We start from the raw sequence: 18,917 nt of genomic DNA, 5'->3' as shown, positions 1-18,917 counted from the left end.
ATAGACCTGCAACATTAGGTAAAGCTAAGAGTGCGAGGGCCCTTTCATCGTTTCATCGTTTATATTTCATTTATCAATATAGATGGATGGGTGACATACTTTATATATGTATGTTAATATAGCATAATATATGATGCATTATAAACAGTGCTTCAAAACCTTCACTGATTTAACACAGTAGCTACATATTGTCAATATAGTGCATGATATACAAGTAAATTGAATAATATATGAGTGCATACAGAGAAGTTACTAACACACTAATACATCATGTAGGAACACTTCATTCCATATCGGTTAATACTGGCAGATAAATACAGTGTAAAGAACTTGTCAAGCAAGAATATGGCAGTTGTTTTAAAGGGGGGGTATAATGCCCTTTTCACAAGATGTAAAATAAGTCTTTGATGTCCCCAGAGTGCGTATGTGAAGTTTTAGCTCAAAATACCCCACAGATATTTTTATATAGCATGTTACAATTGTCACTTTTTGAGGGTGAGCAAAAACACACCGTTTTGGTGTCTGTCCCTTTAAATGCAAATGAGCTGTTGCTACCGGCACAGGGGGCGGAGCTTCAACAGCTTGTGACCTTTTACCTCACACACACATGCACTGAAAATTTCAAAAACGTTTAGCCTTTTATGTTCAAACCGGAGTCAGACAATGATGGAGAGACTCAATAAGAAGTGACAACATGTAGAAGCAACAGGACATTTCTGAATGGTTAGTTGATGAATGTATGTTTATGTGTAGTTATCTTCTAGTCATTGATTAGCATAATCTTGATGGTTGGTGATGTCACTAATGTTGTGCAGTCCCTACCAGCCGTTTGTTGTAGTCAGAGCATTTCATGTGTTTGCTGTTTTCGCTCTTTTTGCCTTTCTGCACCAAAACACAGATCTCATTTGCTGTCTGCACTGAGACGAGCCGTAGTAGTACAGAAGAGGGTCCAGAAAAACACTCGCGCTCCCCAAACACACAGCCAACAGGTAAACAGCATATGATGAATCTCCCTCCCCGATGTTTCTACTTGTAGCTAAACCAACATAGTGGTACAACAGGATGCCATTGGTTGGAGCAAAACACAACACAAACTCAATCAGCACAGCAATAGCCATAATCACAGCTTTCCTTCGAATGCCTGAAGGTGATGATGAAGTTGCTAAGCGTTCAGACTTTGCACTGAGTACATATATGATAGTAAAGTAGCTCACTAAGGTGATAACCAGTGGCAAGAAGAAGTAGAGGCAGGAGAGAATGGAGAATAGGTACACATAATACAGCCTTGAAGGGTCGTTTTGGCGCAGTACATCATGACAAGTGACGCCCACATCCTCAACCTTGAGCGTTTGTCTCATTGAGAGAAGTGGTACCGTACCAGCGATCGCCAGAAGCCAGACCAGCACACACACACACGTGGCTTTCCTTGCGCTCCTCCAGGTTTGAGAGGTGATGGGAAGCGCCACAGCCAGCAGTCTGTCCACACTTATGCACATCATCAGGAGTATGGAGCAGTACATGTAGCAGTAGTAAGCAGCACTGAGCACACGACACGCCACCTCACCGAACACCCAATCTGAAGCGTTCAGCTGGTAGTGGATCTTCAGAGGCAGCAACAGGGCGAAGAACAGGTCCACACACGCCAGGTGAGACATGTAGATCACAGCTGGTTTCTTCACTTTAATCCTACAGGTGAACGTCACCAAGGCCAAAGCGTTCAGGGGCAAACTAATGAGGATGACGAAGATGTAGAACGAGGGCATTACGCGCGTGACCATCAAGCCTTTGAGAAAGTCAACAGACTTGCCTGAGATGTTCCACATCGCGGGTATTTCTCGTGGCGTTTTGGAAACCATAAGAGAAATATCTGTAAACCAGCACAAAACACAATGAGTGAAGGTCATATACTATTAAAACAAAAAAAGTAAGCATGAGATCCACCCCTAAAAATTACCACCGGTGTAAGTGGAACATACAACATTTTTTATGAATGAAATTATATGAGTTTATACACAAGCCACCAGTTCTGCAAAACGTAAATACAAATTGTCATGAGATTGTGTTGCATATTACTGTTATACGTTGCTGAAGAGTTCGGGTTAGAGAAGCAAGGAGGCAGAATGCAGTCAGAATCTGTAATCAACACAAAAGAGCATTAGTGAAAGCTTTCATAACACCACTAGAGAATAAACTGGAATTGAGAACCACTGACAAAGAATATCAAAATCGATTGCTGGCGGTAGATCCTTCTCCTATTTAGCACCAAAACTTTGGAACAATCTTCCTAACATTGTCCGGGAAGCAGACACACTCTGTCAGTTCAAAGCCAGATTAAAGACACATCTCTTTGACCTAGCTTTCACATAATACATTATAGACTTCTATAATTCAATGTTAGGCTGCATAGATTAGGTCAGCTGGAACCGGGAACACTTCCCATAAATCCTGATGTACTCGTTACATCATGAGAAGAATGGCATCTACACTAAATTTAGTGTCTGTGTTTATCCCGAGGTTTTCCCGTAGCCTGCCGGATCCAGGCCGTATCCAGATCTGACGAAGGCCCTTGGCCTGGACCTGATGACAACGCAGTGCTGAAGTGCCAACTAGTCTCTCCCTATGGAGGATCCCTTTACCACTCTACAGATAAAGCATTGTCCGGAAAATTCGTTTCGCGGTCCTACCCCGAAGTGACAAAATAAAATAAAATTCTGTATAAAAATTTAGAAGGAAAGACCAGTACTTTGTTTAGGCTTGGTTTGTAGGGAATTACAAACCTGCGCACATATATTCTAACGCACATAACTATAGAGCCAATTCTTAATGCGCATATGAACGCCATCAGCGTTTCTTACAGGTTTGCGTTTAAAGTCTGTGTAGAGAGAATTGTGTCGTCTTAGCGGCCTCTAATTTAATAACAAATGATCGTTGCGACGGAAGTGAATCAATCAAAACTAACTTTAGCTGGAAAATAACTTTATTAAAGAACCGCTATAAAGCCAAAACAATCTCTGTTACCTTAAATTATACGCTTGTCTCTGTAAAGCTGCTTTGAAACAATCTACATTGTTAAAAGCGCTATATAAATGAAGATGACTTGACTTGACACACACACACACACACACACACACACACACACACACACACACACTGTTTAAAAGCAGAAAATATTTATCCAACCCCATTTAAAAACAGTCTGTCTGTGCCGTCTTTTGGACATTCATCACATTGCATTGGTTTTCATTTCTTGTCCTAATCAGAGCACTAATCTGTTTATTTTTAAGTTACACATTCTACATTGATTAAATAGAAAATCAAATGTGTTTTTAATGGTATTATTTTATACAGAAATAAACTATTTATAATTAAGATGAGAATAAGTTAGTGTTAATTAAAATTAAGGAAAACAAATATATTGATCTGAAATATAGCAAATTAATTTTAAATTAGTTCAGGTACAATTACCAAACTCTCAAGGTCTTTTTGTCTTTTTATTTATTTAATTAATAAACTAATTATATAAAACTATTGTCAGTGCACTACAAATAAACTGGTTCTATGACTTTACTTTATTAATAAAACTTATTTAAAAAATACAAGGCTTAAGACATTTATTTTCCTTTGGTGGAACAGCCTGAGACATGCACAATAAAAAAAAAATTGCCTTCTGCATTTTTGTTTTGCTTTTCCCTCCATTGTACCGAACTCGACCGAACCGTGATGTCTGTGTACCGTTCCACCCCAAATAAGATTCTAAATGTACTGGTCCGATTTTATGACGAGGATGCAGGCAGTGTGAAAACACAGCACCTTGCCAAGGGACTATTTATCAAAATGTTCTCCCAGGGGAGCACACCCCTGGAATCTGCTTGACAATTATGTTGATCAGGGCATGTATCTTGGCTTACCTCCCAGGGGAAAAAGTTCAGGCTCAGGAATTTTTTCTACTATCAACTCTGAGTCTGGCCACCTTAACCTTGTGGCTTCCATCACGGCATTAATACCAAACCAGCTGTCAGAATCTGTAACCAGCACAAAACACAATGAGTGAAGGTCGTATACTATTAAAACGTACAAAAACTTTTATGAATGAAATTATAGACCAACTTAATGGTGAGAATTTAATGACAGAATTTGCATTTTTGGTTGAACTAACCCTTTGTGACTTTCCTCACATGTACAGTAATACCCCGACAGCAGTCAGAATCTGAAACCAGCACAAAACACAATGAGTGAAGGTCATATACTATTAAAACATAAAATTATTTTAAAAAAGTAAACATGAGATCCACCCAAACCTTACTATCACTGGGGTGTAAGCGGACCGTGAAAAAACTTTTATGACGAGTTTATACACATCAATTCTGCAAAACGTAAATACAAATTGTCATGAGATTGTGTTGCATATTACTGTTATACGTTGAAGAGTTCGGGTTAGAGAAGCAAGGAGGCGGAATGCAGTCAGAATCTGTAATCAACACAAAAGACCATTAGTGAAAGCTCTCATTACACCACTAGAGAATAATCAGGAGAAAACATTAGGACACATTTGAGAAAAGGCTTTCTTCGCTTTTTATCCGAAACAAATCATAGTAGCCTAGGCCTGCTGATACAAGCTATGATACTAAATTCAATCTGTTCATCATAAAGCGATCACGTCTCTTTAAAGAAAATGTTGATCAAACTGCTCAGTTCATAGTTTTATGATCTCTTTATGAACTTTTTGAAGCATCAAATTGGTAGTTGTGTAGCTGTCAATGGAAGGACAGAAAGGTCTCAGATTTCATCAAAAAGATCTTAATTTGTGATGCGAAGACCAACTTGATGGTGTGTAATTAATGACAGAATTTGCATTTTTGCTTGAACTAACTCTTTAAATTACCTAGGGTACTTTTGTAACTTGTGTCTTTCTTCACAGTGTCAGTAATATCCGGACAGCAGTCAGAATCTGTAACCAGCACAAAACACAATGAGTGAAGGTCATATACTATTAAAACATACAATTATTTTAAAAAAAGTCAGCATGAGATCCACCCCTAAACCCCCGGACAGCAGTCAGAATCTGTAACCAGCACAAAATAATCCTAATAATCCCTTTACATTGAATTGGCTCTATCACTCTCTCTCCTCTCTCCACCTATAGCTGGTGTGTGTGGTGAGCGCACTGGCGCCGTTGTTCTGTGGCTGCCGTCTCATCATCCAAGTGGATGCTGCACACTGGTGGTGGTTGAGGAGAGACCCCTGATATGATTGTAAAGCGCTTTGGGTGTACAGTAGTACATATGAAAGCGCTATATAAATGCCTCATTCTATTCTATTCTATTCTAAACATTACCATGTGTAAGCGGGCCATACAAAAACTTTTATGAATAAAATTATACGAGTTTATACACATAAATTCTGCAAAATGTAGATACAAATTGTCATGAGATTGTGTTGCATATTACTGTTATATGTTGTTGAAGAGTTGGGGTTAGAGAAGCAAGGAGGCAGAATGCAGTCAGAATCTGTAATCAACACAAAAGAGCATTAGTGAAAGCTCTCATTACACCACTAGAGAATAATCAGGAGAAAACATTTGAACACATTTGAGAAAAGGCTTTCTTTGCTTTTCATCCGAAACAAATTATAGTAGCCTAGGCCTGCTGATACAAGCTATGATACTAAATTCAATCTGTTCATCATATAAAGCGATCACTTCTCTTTAGAAAATGTTGATCAAACTGCTCAATTCATAGTTTTACAATCTCTTTATGAACTTTTTGATGTATCAAATTGGTAGTTGTGTAGCTGTCAATAGAAGGACAGAAAGGTCTCAGATTTCATCAAAAAGATCTTAATTTGAGATGCGAAGACCAACTTGATGGTGAGTAATTAAAGACAGAATTTGCATTTTTGCTTGAACTAACTCTTTAAATTACCTAGGGTACTTTTGTAACTTGTGTCTTTCTTCACAGTGTCAGTAATATCCGGACAGCAGTCAGAATCTGTAACCAGCACAAAACACAATGAGTGAAGGTCATATACTATTAAAACTGTCAATAGAAGGACAGAAAGATCTCAGATATTATCAAAAATATCTTAATTTGTGATCTGAAGAACAACTTGATGGTGAGTAGCCTAATTAATGACAGAATTAGCATTTTTGGTAAACTCTTTAAATTACGCATCAGCAAGGTATTAAATTACAAGTCACATTTTATGCATATTGATTTAATGATTTTATTGATCTACTAACCGTTATTGTTGCCGGTGCACGTGTGAGCAATTACAGCTAAAAGCAAGATTATTTTAATCCCCATGATGAGCATCTGATATCGTCAGACGTTTACTTCAGAATCTATAGGCACTAGTGAATTAGCTACTGATTTGTGAGCCAGAGCCAGTATGGCAAGCCGTTTTAACTTTTATTCATTTCCAGGATATTAATTGTTGATATCAAGAATAACATTTTTGATATCAACAATTTACTTGATTTTGAATCAACAATTGAATTCATCAACAATTGTTGATATCAAAAATGTAATTGTTGATATCAAAAATGTAATTGTTGATATCTGTAATTATATTTTCTCTAGCGAAATGTCACCATAGACTGCCATTCAAAATCAATTGTTTAATAAATATAATTTTTGATATCAGTAATTACATTGTTACAAGTAAAAATGTGAATTACTGATATCAATAATTCAATTGTCACTAGTTGAAATGTCTATTCTTGATATCAACAATTTAATTGCTACTAGTACATTTTTTCATTTTTGATATCTGAAAATGTATTTCTGATATCAATATTATTTATGAAATGGCATTTAAGAAATGGCTTTCTTAGTAACGATCACATTCATGATATCATGATATTAACATTGTCACTAGTGAAAATTGAATTATTGATATCAAAAATGAACATTGTTACTAGTAGAAATTCAATTGTTGATATCAAGAATAGACATTTCAATTAGTGACAGTTTAATTCTTGATATCAAAAATAAAGGTTTTTACTAGTAAAAATTGTATTTCTGATTTGTGAAATTGGAATTAAACAATGGATTTTGAATGGCAGCCTATGTCGACATTTCACTAGTGAAAATACAATTACAGATATCAAGAATTATAGTTTTTACTAGTTGAAATTAAATTGTTGATAAAGAATTAGCATTTTAACTAGTGAAAATTTAATTGTGGATATCAAGAATTAGCATTGTTACTAGTGGAAATGTAATTTCTGATATCAAAAAATGCCATTGTTATAGTAGAAATCTAATTCCTGATATCAATAACTATCATTTTAACTAGTAAAAATTGAATTGTTGATATCAAGATGGAAATGAATAAAAGTTAAAACGGCTTGCCATAGCGCCAGACATTCATTTTAATCTGTTCACTGAAGCCAACACCTCATTCTGGAAAGAATCACTTGTTGTGCGGCGTTTTAAAGTGAACGTGGAAGATATGTTTTTCTTTTCTTTTCTTTTTTTGTAAAATATAAAAAATCTCCTGAGACTATTAGCTAATCGTTTATTTAGGGAGTGTCCCCAAATAAATGTTTTGAGCTGCGTTTCCCAATAACGTTGTCTCTTAGCGCGCTATAAGACTCTAAGGTATAACTTAACTAAAGGTATACCATTTCTAGGCCTGTTCTCCGAACCATATGTAGGAAGCTGCTTAAATATTGTTCTTGTAAATACTTTCCAGCATTTCAGAAATAAAAGTGTACATCTTACGAACGGTGCTCGGCAGTGATCAAAAAGGATTTAAAGGGGCTATATGTAGTTTTCTACTAAAATGAATCCTTTTTTATTGCCTGTGTGTGAAGGGGTTGTAATCTCACATTAAAATGATCCACTTGGCGGGTTTTGCTATTACCTCTGAAAGCAAGTATTCCTATTTCTATGTGAAGGCTCCGGGTCGGATTTAATGCGAAATCATGACTGCGCGCGTTCCCGAGCCTCTTGCCTCTCGCCTCGTTTACTGACTTTGCACTCAGAAGCAACGACACTGCAATTTAAAGGGATAGTTCACTTTGAAATTAAATTTTGGTATGTTTAGCTTACCTGAAGGGCATCCAAGATGTAGGTGTCTTTTTTTCCGCAGTAGTTTCAATTTTGATATTTTTAGGTCAAACCGTTCTTGTCTGACAGTCATATCATGCAGGTTTATGGTTACTGTCTCAAAGAGCATGCACAGAGTCCAAATTAAAGAGCATGCACAGAGTCCAAATTAAAACAATTCCCCATCGTCCAAATTAAACAATTCCCCATCGTATGTACACATTGATGGCCTAAGACACGAAACGAGTGGTTTGTGTGAGAAAACGAACAGTATTTATATCGTTTTTACCTCTTATACATAGCATATTATTATCGGTTCTTTTTGTTATATTAAAAAGAAAGGGGAAAAATTATTTCGGATCGATAAGGAGTATTGGTAATAGTAATACCGTCTAGTAATATACGTCTGCCATATGTTGCCAGTTGCCACCCCTCAAAAATTCCTGCCCCCCTCTCGCCACCCCATAAATATTTTTCTAGATCCGCCCCTGCAAGTGATACATTTTTACATGAATGAGCACAAATTAGACTAGGAAACTAGGAAAAAATGTTGGGAAAAAAATGTTGCAAAAAACGAAACAGTGAGCTATTTATTTATGCAAAACGCAGCTAAAACTTACCAGTAACGGCCGCCCGAGTGGAAGTCTCCGCCGTGGCCGCCCGAGGGGTCATCTCCACCATGGTCACCGGAAGGGTCACCTCCGCCTTGGCCGCCCGATGCACTGTCTGTTCCGCTCTGGCCGCCTGAGTGGAAGTCTCCGCCGTGGCCGCCCGAGGGGTCGTCTCTACCCTGGCCCCCCGATGAGTTGTCTATTTTTTCCTGGCTGTCGGCTAAGCCGTCACTCACTGTTCTTGTTCCCCTTAGTGGACCTGGCCCCCCATCCCTCCCCCTGATCCTCCATTTCTAGGCGTGTTCCCCGAACCATACCTAGGAAGCTGCTTAAGATATACCTTCTTATGTTTCACTGCATACCTAATGGGGCTGTTTAGGTAGAAATATGAATTAACACTGCAATATTGCTCAATCGCAGCCTCTGTGCATATGCAGAACCAAAATATGTCAAATCAATAATCAATTGGCATCAGTCAAATGGTAGGCTATTATAGGTTTTATTTATTATGATTATATCTCATAGATGGATATGGGTGAAATACATTATATACATAAAGAAATTGCCTACAGATAATATATTATGCATTATAAACAGTGCTCCAAAACCTTCACTGATTTAAAGGGGTCATATAATGCCATTTTTGCTATTCATTCAAGCTAATATGATTCTTTCGGGTCTAAATTAAAAGTTTGTAATATACTTTAATTAAAAATTCTCATTAGTATTGTAAGAAAACACTAATTTTACCTGGTCAAAAACAGCTCTGTTTCAGCACTCCGTTTCAGTGCATGTGTCTTTAAATGATAATGAGCTTTGCTCACCCCGCCCCTGTGTTCTGTGCGTACACCGTTTGTAATAATAACACAATAACCATAACGCGTTGTTCATTATAAACATGGGATTATGAATTATATTGAGAACGTCGTACATAGAAAACATGCTGTAATGTACCCTGAGTGTAAACAGCCGCATTCATTGTGAAGCGTGCAAGCGATTTGCAAAGATTAATATAAATATTAATATAAAGGTTAATAAAACGTTACACTCACTTGTTCTTCTGGAGGTTCAGCAGGAACACGAATAGTTGGTACCGATCCTTTTTTCAGGAGCAGCTTCTTAGCAAAACCAGCTTTATACTGATCCTCGTTTGTAAAGCAGTCTGGTGAAATGATTCGCGCAAACATTAAAGCATTGACGTTGATCGTGGGGAATATTCCCTTCGAAAACAAACTCAGCCACTGCGTCTTCAGCGGTTCGGATTTAGGAACATCAAAATGATGCTGTGTTCGTTATTACACCCAAGAACAGAACACCACAATCGCTCAGACGCCATTCTGCTCATAGACAGTGCTCCAGCGTATCAACAATGACAGTGCGGACTATGATTGACAGCTCGCTCACGAGCGAGGGCAGGTCTGTGTTGAAACGCTGCTGTCAATCAACTATCGTGGGAGGGGCGTCCGACCGTGTGATGTCACACGGTCGAACGGCTTGATTTGAGAGAGGGGAAAACATATAAGAAGATTAAAAAAAAAACACTGGATGGATTTTTATAATTTTATGATGGTTGTGTACAGGCACTGCCAACACACATTTCAGTACAATCAACTTGTAAAAGTGCATGTAGCATTATATGACCCCTTTAACACAGTAGCTACATATATTGTCAATATAGTGCATCAAATTATGTGCAAATTATTGCATAAGTAAATTGAATAATATATGAGTGCATACAGAGAAGTTACTAACACACTAACACATCATGTAGGAACACTTCATTCCATATCGGTTAATACTGGCAGATAAGTACAGTCAGAGCCATAGAGAGAAAGAGTTGCGACACTCCCATAGACCTCCGTTGTAAATAATGGCGGCGCTTATAACCGCCTACTTCCGGGATTTGAAGATCTGAATAGTTCCAAACACTGTCATTTTGGCGTTGGACCCCATTCACTTACATTGCTGCGAGTCGAGTTGTTCCAGAGTTAAGTTGTTGAAATAGACCTCTTTTGAATTGTCAACTGTTTATTTTGTATCAGAGGCCCTTTGCGATGCTTATACTGGTCTTCATTTGTACATGCACAGCGTAATTATTTATATTTTATGTTAGCTGTTTCAACCAATTTTCAAGCACTGCCTGCTAACTGAGCTAGTTAGCGCGACTTCGTCAGTTAAGAGTTCGGTAATGAATCGCTGCCACCTTTATAGCAACTTTTATTTAATTTAATTTTTTGGGATATACTAACTTTTCATTATGTTTTATTGTCTTGAGTGAAGCGGCTTGTGAGAACAATGCTGGACCTCTAGGATTGTTATGGCCATCACCAGTCCTGTCTGTTTCATGGATCACCTGCCCCTGATTTTTGCTTTTCTTTTTCACACAAGCACATTTTTTTATTGTCTGTCATTGTTTAATAAAAATAGTTTATTGGAAAACCTTCATTTGTATCAGCAATGCTTAAATTCGTTTTTAATCTGTTATAGTTTTGATAATGTGTATGGCTTAATATTAAAATAATATTCTTAGTCTTAACATGATAATGTTTCATGTTGTGGTCCTGGGGTGGCCACTTTCATCAGAAGAAGTGAGCTAGCTTGAGCGAACTCTGAACGGACCGCCACGGCAGACCTCTTTGCGTGATCACGAAGGTAGGCTAATGGCTGAATCAAAATTTATAAGCAAAATCACGGGAATCAATAGCCTAATACAGCCCAGTTGTGCTAAAATAAATATCATGAGACGTCCATCATCAGATGAATGATATGGAAAAGTTAAGTTAGAGCCGCTAAAGCCAGTGCTACTACCCATGCGAAAATGATCACTAAGCTTTTCCCTCCAAAAATATAGCCTAAAAATTGTCTCCAAATGCAAAACTGACATTAACAAAATGCAATAACAGCTGAAAAAGTACTTGGGGTGTGTTTTATTTTATATTTACCGTTCAATAATGCAATCGCTGCTGTCTGTCCCATAGAAGAACATGACAGCCAGCGTATGTTTTGGAACTATTGGGGCTTACATGAACCACGTGACAGCCATAGCGGCGACATCAAAGAGTGTCGCAACTCTTTCTCTCTATGGCTCTGAGTACAGTGTAAAGAACTTGTCAAGCAAGAATATGGCAGTTGTTTTAAAGGTGTGGTATAATGTCCTTTTCACAAGATGTGAAATAAGTATCTGATGTCCCCAGAGTGTGTATGTGGAGTTTTAGCTCAAAATACCCCACAGATAATCTATAAACTGTGTTCAGGGGGCGGGGTTTATGTAAATTCTAGGGCTGGTGATGTCACTAATGTGGTGTTGTCCCTACCAGCCATTTGTTGTAGTCCTTAAAAAAAAAAATTCTTTAAATGCAAATATCTCCCTTTGCTTTGAACTTTGAGTTTTGTAACTTTGCAGATGTTGTTTATGCTCACACAGCAACATTACACACTAAATAAAGTTAGAAAAGTGAAATCATAAGCAGCCACCCCTTTAAGAGAGCTCTTTAAGAGACTTTTGTTTTCTATTGTGCTGCTGTAGTCAGAGCATTTCATGTGTTTGCTGTTTTCGCTCTTTTTGCCTTTCTGCACCAAAACACAGATCTCATTTGCTGTCTGCACTGAGACGAGCCGTAGTAGTACAGAAGAGGGTCCAGAAAAACACTCGCGCTCCCCAAACACACAGCCAACAGGTAAACAGCATATGATGAATCTCCCTCCCCGATGTTTCTACTTGTAGCTAAACCAACATAGTGGTACAACAGGATGCCATTGGTTGGAGCAAAACACAACACAAACTCAATCAGCACAGCAATAGCCATAATCACAGCTTTCCTTCGAATGCCTGAAGGTGATGATGAAGTTGCTAAGCGTTCAGACTTTGCACTGAGTACATATATGATAGTAAAGTAGCTCACTAAGGTGATAACCAGTGGCAAGAAGAAGTAGAGGCAGGAGAGAATGGAGAATAGGTACACATAATACAGCCTTGAAGGGTCGTTTTGGCGCAGTACATCATGACAAGTGACGCCCACATCCTCAACCTTGAGCGTTTGTCTCATTGAGAGAAGTGGCACCGTACCAGCGAGCGCCAGAAGCCAGACCAGCACACACACACACGTGGCTTTCCTTGCGCTCCTCCAGGTTTGAGAGGTGATGGGAAGCGCCACAGCCAGCAGTCTGTCCACACTTATGCACATCATCAGGAGTATGGAGCAGTACATGTAGCAGTAGTAAGCAGCACTGAGCACACGACACGCCACCTCACCGAACACCCAATCTGAAGCGTTCAGCTGGTAGTGGATCTTCAGAGGCAGCAACAGGGCGAAGAACAGGTCCACACACACCAGGTGAGACATGTAGATCACAGCTGGTTTCTTCACTTTAATCCTACAGGTGAACGTCACCAAGGCCAAAGCGTTCAGGGGCAAACTAATGAGGATGACGAAGATGTAGAACAAGGGCATGACGCGCGTGACCATCAAGCCTTTGAGAAAGTCAACAGATTTGCCTGAGATGTTCCACATCGCGGGTATTTCTAGTGGCATTTTGGAATCCATAAGTGAAATATGCTCACAGCAATCTGTAACCAGCACAAAACACAATGAGTGAAGGTCATATACTATTAAAAATACAATTATTTAAAAAAAAAGTAAGCATGAGATCCACCCCTAAACATTACCATCAGTGGGGTGTAAGCAGAGCGTACAAAAACTTTTATGAATGAAATTATTCGAGTTTATACACATCAATTCTGCAAAACATAAATACAAATTGTCATGAGATTGTGTTGCATATTACTGTTATACGTTGAAGAGTTCGAGTTAGAGTAGCAAGGATGCAGAATGCAGTCAGAATCTGTAATTAATACAAAAGACCATTAGTGAAAGCTCTCATAACACCACAAGAGAATAATCAGGAGAAAACATTTGGACACATTTGAGAAAAGGCTTTCTTTGCTTTTTATCCGAAACAAATCATAGTAGCCTAGGCCTGCTGATACAAGCTATGATACTAAATTCAATCTGTTCATCATAAAGCGATCACGTCTCTTTAAAGAAAATGTTGATCAAACTGCTTAATTCATAGTTTTATGATCTCTTTATGAACTTTTTGAAGTATCAAATTGGTAGTTGTGTAGCTGTCAATAGAAGGACAGAAAGATCTCAGATTTCATCAAAAATATCTTAATTTGTGATGCGAAGACCAACTTGATGGTGAGTAATTAATGACAGAATTTGCATTTTTGGTTGAACTAACTCTTTAAATTACCGAGTGCATTCTCATAAATTGTGGCTTCCATCATAAGTGCAGTAACACCCGGACAGCAGTCAGAATCTGTAACCAGCACAAAACACAATGATTGAAGGTCATATACTATTAAAACATACAATTATTTTAAAAAAGTAAACATGAGATCCACCCCTAAACATTACCATCACTGGGGTGTAAGCAGACAGTACAAAAACTTTTATGAATGAAATCATACGAGTTTATACACATCAATTCTGCAAAACGTAAATACAAATCGTCATGAGATGGTGTTGCATATTACTGTTAGAGAAGCAAGGTTGCGGAATGCAGTCAGAATCTGTAATCAACACAAAAGACCATTAGTGAAAACTCTCATAACACCACTAGAGAATAATCAGGAGAAAACATTTGGACACATTTGAGAAAAGGCTTTCTTTGCTTTTTATCCGAAACAAATCATAGCCTTGGCCTGCTGGTACGGTCCAGGTATCGTTCGTTCATTTGTTTTTGCTTTCACATATGAAAACGAAAAAACGAGAAAACAACTCCTTTTTTCGTTATTTAGAAAAACGAAAAAACGAAATTATGACTTGATTTTTGGTTTTCCCGTTCTTGCACGGAAATCAGAAAAACCACTTGATATTCCGATTTTCCCCTGTGGGTGGTGCTAAATCTGATTGGCATGATATGCATTCATTATTTTTCAAATTGAGAGTTTACCCACACTGTATTTGTTAGCCTGTAAAATTAATAGTCTATATGCAATCCATTTGTCACCCAATTCTTTGGCTTAACTGACTGAAAAAAAAAATCTATTGAAATATTAATTTGTAATAGGCCTAATATGAAATGATTCATTAATGATTCATAAGTGGAATGAGAAGGCAGAATCGGGACACACACCCCTTCCAACTTCCAGAGTAATCCTTCCCGTCCAGATCCAATGCTACCACATCTATTGGTAGCATTGGCCAACTATTGGGCAATTCCAGCGTTATAGACATGACATTTGCAGTCAAAATTTGAAATATAAATTATCAAAAAATGCGTTTAATACTAATATATTGAAACGTCTGTTTATATCCATATAATGAAGGAGTCCAGACATCAGAAAAATATCAGTATACACATGCGTTTTATATTTAATACACGTGTTACGGTCCGGAAGTGACACAAAAAATCTTTAACTTTTAGGTGGTAAAATATGTTTTAGCAATTCTATGAATTACACTGCGCAAACCAAAAGTAATATACCCACCGGATAAATTAGGGTCGGCTCTCCACAGAACATAATATATTAATTTTATTTTATTTTTCGTGTTCGCATTTATGAGGAAGAATCAATGATACGGACGTGAGCACTCTGAGAGCGGCACTAAAAGACTGCTTTAAAACTTTCACTGAGACCTCAAAAAGGCATTTAAAACACCAAATATTAAGGATTGGCATATCAAGCAAAATTATATTCGATGATTGATCGAAAATCGTATCTCTCCCCCAACATGCTCACCAGCAAAACGCTCCGACATTAAATTTCTCTGTACTGTAGGCTAATAGGCCTATGTGTTGTAGCCTATTGTCATTAAAAACGATTTAGCTTCATAATCATGTTTAAATAAAATAATATTTTTTTTTAAATAAAATAAAATTTCATCTATTTTGATTATATGAAAAGGGAAAAGCATGAATAAGATAAGATGATCGCAAAAAATATGGGGAGACAAATGCAGTGGGCAGACATGATTTTAACCACTTCATTAAGTTTGTTTTGTACTGAAAGCCTTTCTTTAAAGTGAATTTCGTTTTGTATTAATTGTATCTTAATTATAATCAATGTTTCATCAACCAATATCCTGGATTTAATAATAAGAGGTAAATATAGCAGGCATTATAATCAGGACACGGAGGCGCCGGCACATGAACTGGAGCTGTCTCTTAAATGAACCGAAACTCAGTGTATAGACCCCTTTTGCGCCGACGTCACAGTTACGTCACGGCGCTAGCTGGAGGCAAAACAAACGGAAAACTGGAGGCGGCCAATACAAACCAGCACAGATTCGGCTACATAATAAGGAGCTTAAATTATTATTTTTATTATTAAAAGTCATCTTGTTGTGTTCTTGGGTGCAAGAATCGATGAAAAATGAGTATGCTGTATCTGGAATTTTTATTTCTAGAAAATATTCATATCATTAAAATTGCACCGTAGTGTCACTCTTTACATTGTCGTCTTGGCGCTGGCTAGGCAGAACTGCGGATTGAACCACACAAGTCTTTACATGACCATTCAGCACATAGTTATATTATAGGCATCTAAATATATTTATATGTCCTCAGTTTCTCTTCACCCTCGGTTTCTCTATCGGGTAGGTGTAGAAGTCAGGCCACTCAACCGGAGGTAGCGTTAACGTTAATCCTGTCAGTTCGTCCATTGACTGAGCGTGTACGGTCATCTGGTTCCGTCCGTTAAAATTAACTTTTGCAAATAACAATCGCGGTCCTGGACAGTGAGTGACCTTGCACATTAAGACAAAATCGGATTTTCTCCAGTCATTGTTAAAAAACAAGCTAACAAAACTTGCAAACTAACGTTAGTGAAGCGGCCAGAGGGATCTTTCTGCCTCCAGCTAAGCTCCGCCCACACAAATACGTCACCGTGTTTACCAACTGTAAAAGGGTCTATAAGCTACTTGCCTCACAGACCTGAGAAATATTCAAATAAAAAGCTTGGAATGTGTACTTTTAAACAAAACAATTCAAAACGAAAGAAAACAGACTGCTTTCTGCTTATGTAGGCTAATCGTGAAATGTGCATTTCTCTCTGGGGCGTTCACTACTGCGAAGATCGCGAGTCTGCATCATCAGCTTCATCTTTGCAGCCGACAGTGACACAAAAAACACTTGTTTCTTAATAAACAATTGTTGTCTCCTTGATATATTTGACATATTAATAATCATTACTTTTCCCAGTTCTTTGTACAGCTTTTAGGTGCGTATATATATATATATATATATAATTTGTTTATTTTTATTTTATTTTTATCAAAATCTCTTTTTTTTTCTCTCGACACCTCTTTAACATGGCACGAAGTTCTGGAAAACTGTCAGTGAAGTCCCGATATGCAAATTTGTTTAAAGTCCCCGTGAACCGGAAGTTACAAACGACTTTTCTCCAGTGTTGTGACTTATTTCCAGGTGAAACGAATATTGAATAGAGGGCTGGGTTTTACTTTAGTGCTCCTCTTCTCCATCTCTGCCACGCCCTCGCACCATAGCACATGACATGAAGAGAAGAGAAGTTTCGAGGGGGGAGGGAAGGATAACGTATTTGATTAAAGACTACAATATTACATAGCCTATAAAAATACAAATTGTAAAATTTTATTTCATGGCGACTTTAAATTCATACCTATGTAATCACCATGACCAAAATTGTACTTTTTTTTTTTACATTGAATCTTGAAAAAAATAATATTATAGACCTACCTACCAACCCTTTTTTTTTTTTTTGGCTGTTAGACAAACCAAAATATTTTTAAGGATGGCCTGAGCAGGAGTATATCGGGAAGATATAAGGGATGGAAAAATCTATTGGCAAGGGAAGGCAAAAGTAACCTATATTGCGAAGGAATGCAATATAAACTATAAGAGGGGCCTTCTCTCCATTCTGCCTTTTGTCTGATAACCACCCTGACAACTGTCAATGCCTGAACATGTTTACATTTAAGTTATTTCAATAGATTTTTTCAGTCAGTTAAGCCAAATAATTGGGTGACAAATGGCATGCATATAGACTATTAATTTTACAGGCAAACAAATACAGTGTGGGTAAACTCTTAATTTGAAAAATAATGAATGCATATCCTGCCAATCAGATTTAGCACCAATCGGAATATCAAGTGGTTTTTCTGATTTCCGTGCAAGAACGAGAAAACCAAAAATCAAGTCATAATTTCGTTTTTTTTCGTTTTTCTAAAAAAACAAAAAAACGGAAAAAGGAGTTCCCTTACGAGAACGTTCTCTCGTACTGCGTTGCAAACGCTATGGGAAAACTCCTTTTCTCGAGAATATTGAAGCCTTTTTTTTAAAACGCATTTGCTACAGCACAGGCGAGAGCATCAGACCCACGTGAGTGAGCTGATAGGCTGTGCTGTGGGCAACTGCACGAACCAATGGCGGATAGACAGAAGCGCGCGAGCCAATCAGGGCGCTTGGCGCTCTGTCACTGTCAAGCGCGCGAAACTACACGTGACCATAACATATAAATACAGATAGAATCCGCCATTTGACAGATTTAATCTCCTTCAGCTCGACTCACCTCGTCGCTGATTTTCTCCGGTCGTAAGAAGCCCTCGTCGTGGAAAAGCCGTCCAGCGGAACAGCTTCGCATCCCGGCATCTCGCCAGCTGAGCGTTTCCCTGTGGCATCCGACGAAAAATTATATCCTTTTCATTGCATATTTATCTAAAAGAGCAAACCGCTGTTTTCACAGCGCGGCATAATGCCTCTCTCCATCTGTGAGAGCTGCGGGGTCTCCCTGCATGCATCCGACGGACACACCCAGTGTGCGGCCTGCCTCGGCCCTGAGCACGCCGAGGCAGCGCTCATGAAAGGCGGCTGCCAATTCTGCGACGGGATGCCTGTCTCCGTTCTCCGTTCAAGGCTGTCTTCGACGGTGACCGATTCCGCCCACCTTCCGTCTTCGGCGCCCTACGAGCCCCGTAGGAAGAAGCGGCGCGATCAGAGGCGTCCTGAGCGCGGTGAGTTTAGCGAGTGCACGCCGGGCCTTTCTCCTCGTGCCTCGCCCACGCCTTCTTCGCCTGTCCTGTTCTCTCGGAGCGAGCAGCGCCCCTCGTCTGAAGCGGCTGGACTCGTCTCTTTCGGCGCATCTCCGGATGACGTCGATGACGCACTTTCTATGGCGGCATCTGAGAGCGAGGATTGGTCGGGCTCCGCGGACCCCGCCCCCCCCTCTCAGCTAGAGTTTTCTGATACTCGAGCGAGCATTGACGCCGTA

At 38.7% G+C, this 18,917-nt stretch overlaps 2 protein-coding genes across 2 annotated transcripts; both read right to left on the bottom strand.

Moving 5' to 3' along the window:
* Nucleotides 1-848: 848 nt before the first annotated feature.
* LOC308692565 (proteinase-activated receptor 1-like) lies at nt 849-8,732 on the bottom strand (the record flags this gene model as incomplete). Its single annotated transcript, XM_081368695.1, has 7 exons — nt 849-1,867; nt 2,074-2,133; nt 3,909-4,022; nt 4,157-4,207; nt 4,892-4,948; nt 5,931-5,987; nt 8,672-8,732. 7 exons carry the CDS (start codon nt 8,730-8,732, stop codon nt 849-851), a joined length of 1,419 nt encoding a protein of 472 aa, XP_081224821.1.
* Nucleotides 8,733-12,139: 3,407 nt separating this feature from the next.
* LOC308692564 (proteinase-activated receptor 1-like) lies at nt 12,140-13,173 on the bottom strand (the record flags this gene model as incomplete). Its single annotated transcript, XM_081368694.1, has 1 exon — nt 12,140-13,173. One exon carries the CDS (start codon nt 13,171-13,173, stop codon nt 12,199-12,201), a length of 975 nt encoding a protein of 324 aa, XP_081224820.1. The 3' UTR covers nt 12,140-12,198.
* Between the last annotated feature and the right edge of the window lie 5,744 nt (nt 13,174-18,917).

The sequence above is a fragment of the Scardinius erythrophthalmus genome (genome assembly GCF_964197995.2).
Source record: "Scardinius erythrophthalmus genome assembly, chromosome: 6".
Taxonomy (NCBI): domain Eukaryota; kingdom Metazoa; phylum Chordata; class Actinopteri; order Cypriniformes; family Leuciscidae; genus Scardinius; species Scardinius erythrophthalmus.
Note: the sequence above shows the minus strand (reverse complement) of the source record. Positions and strands in the feature narration are given on the sequence as shown.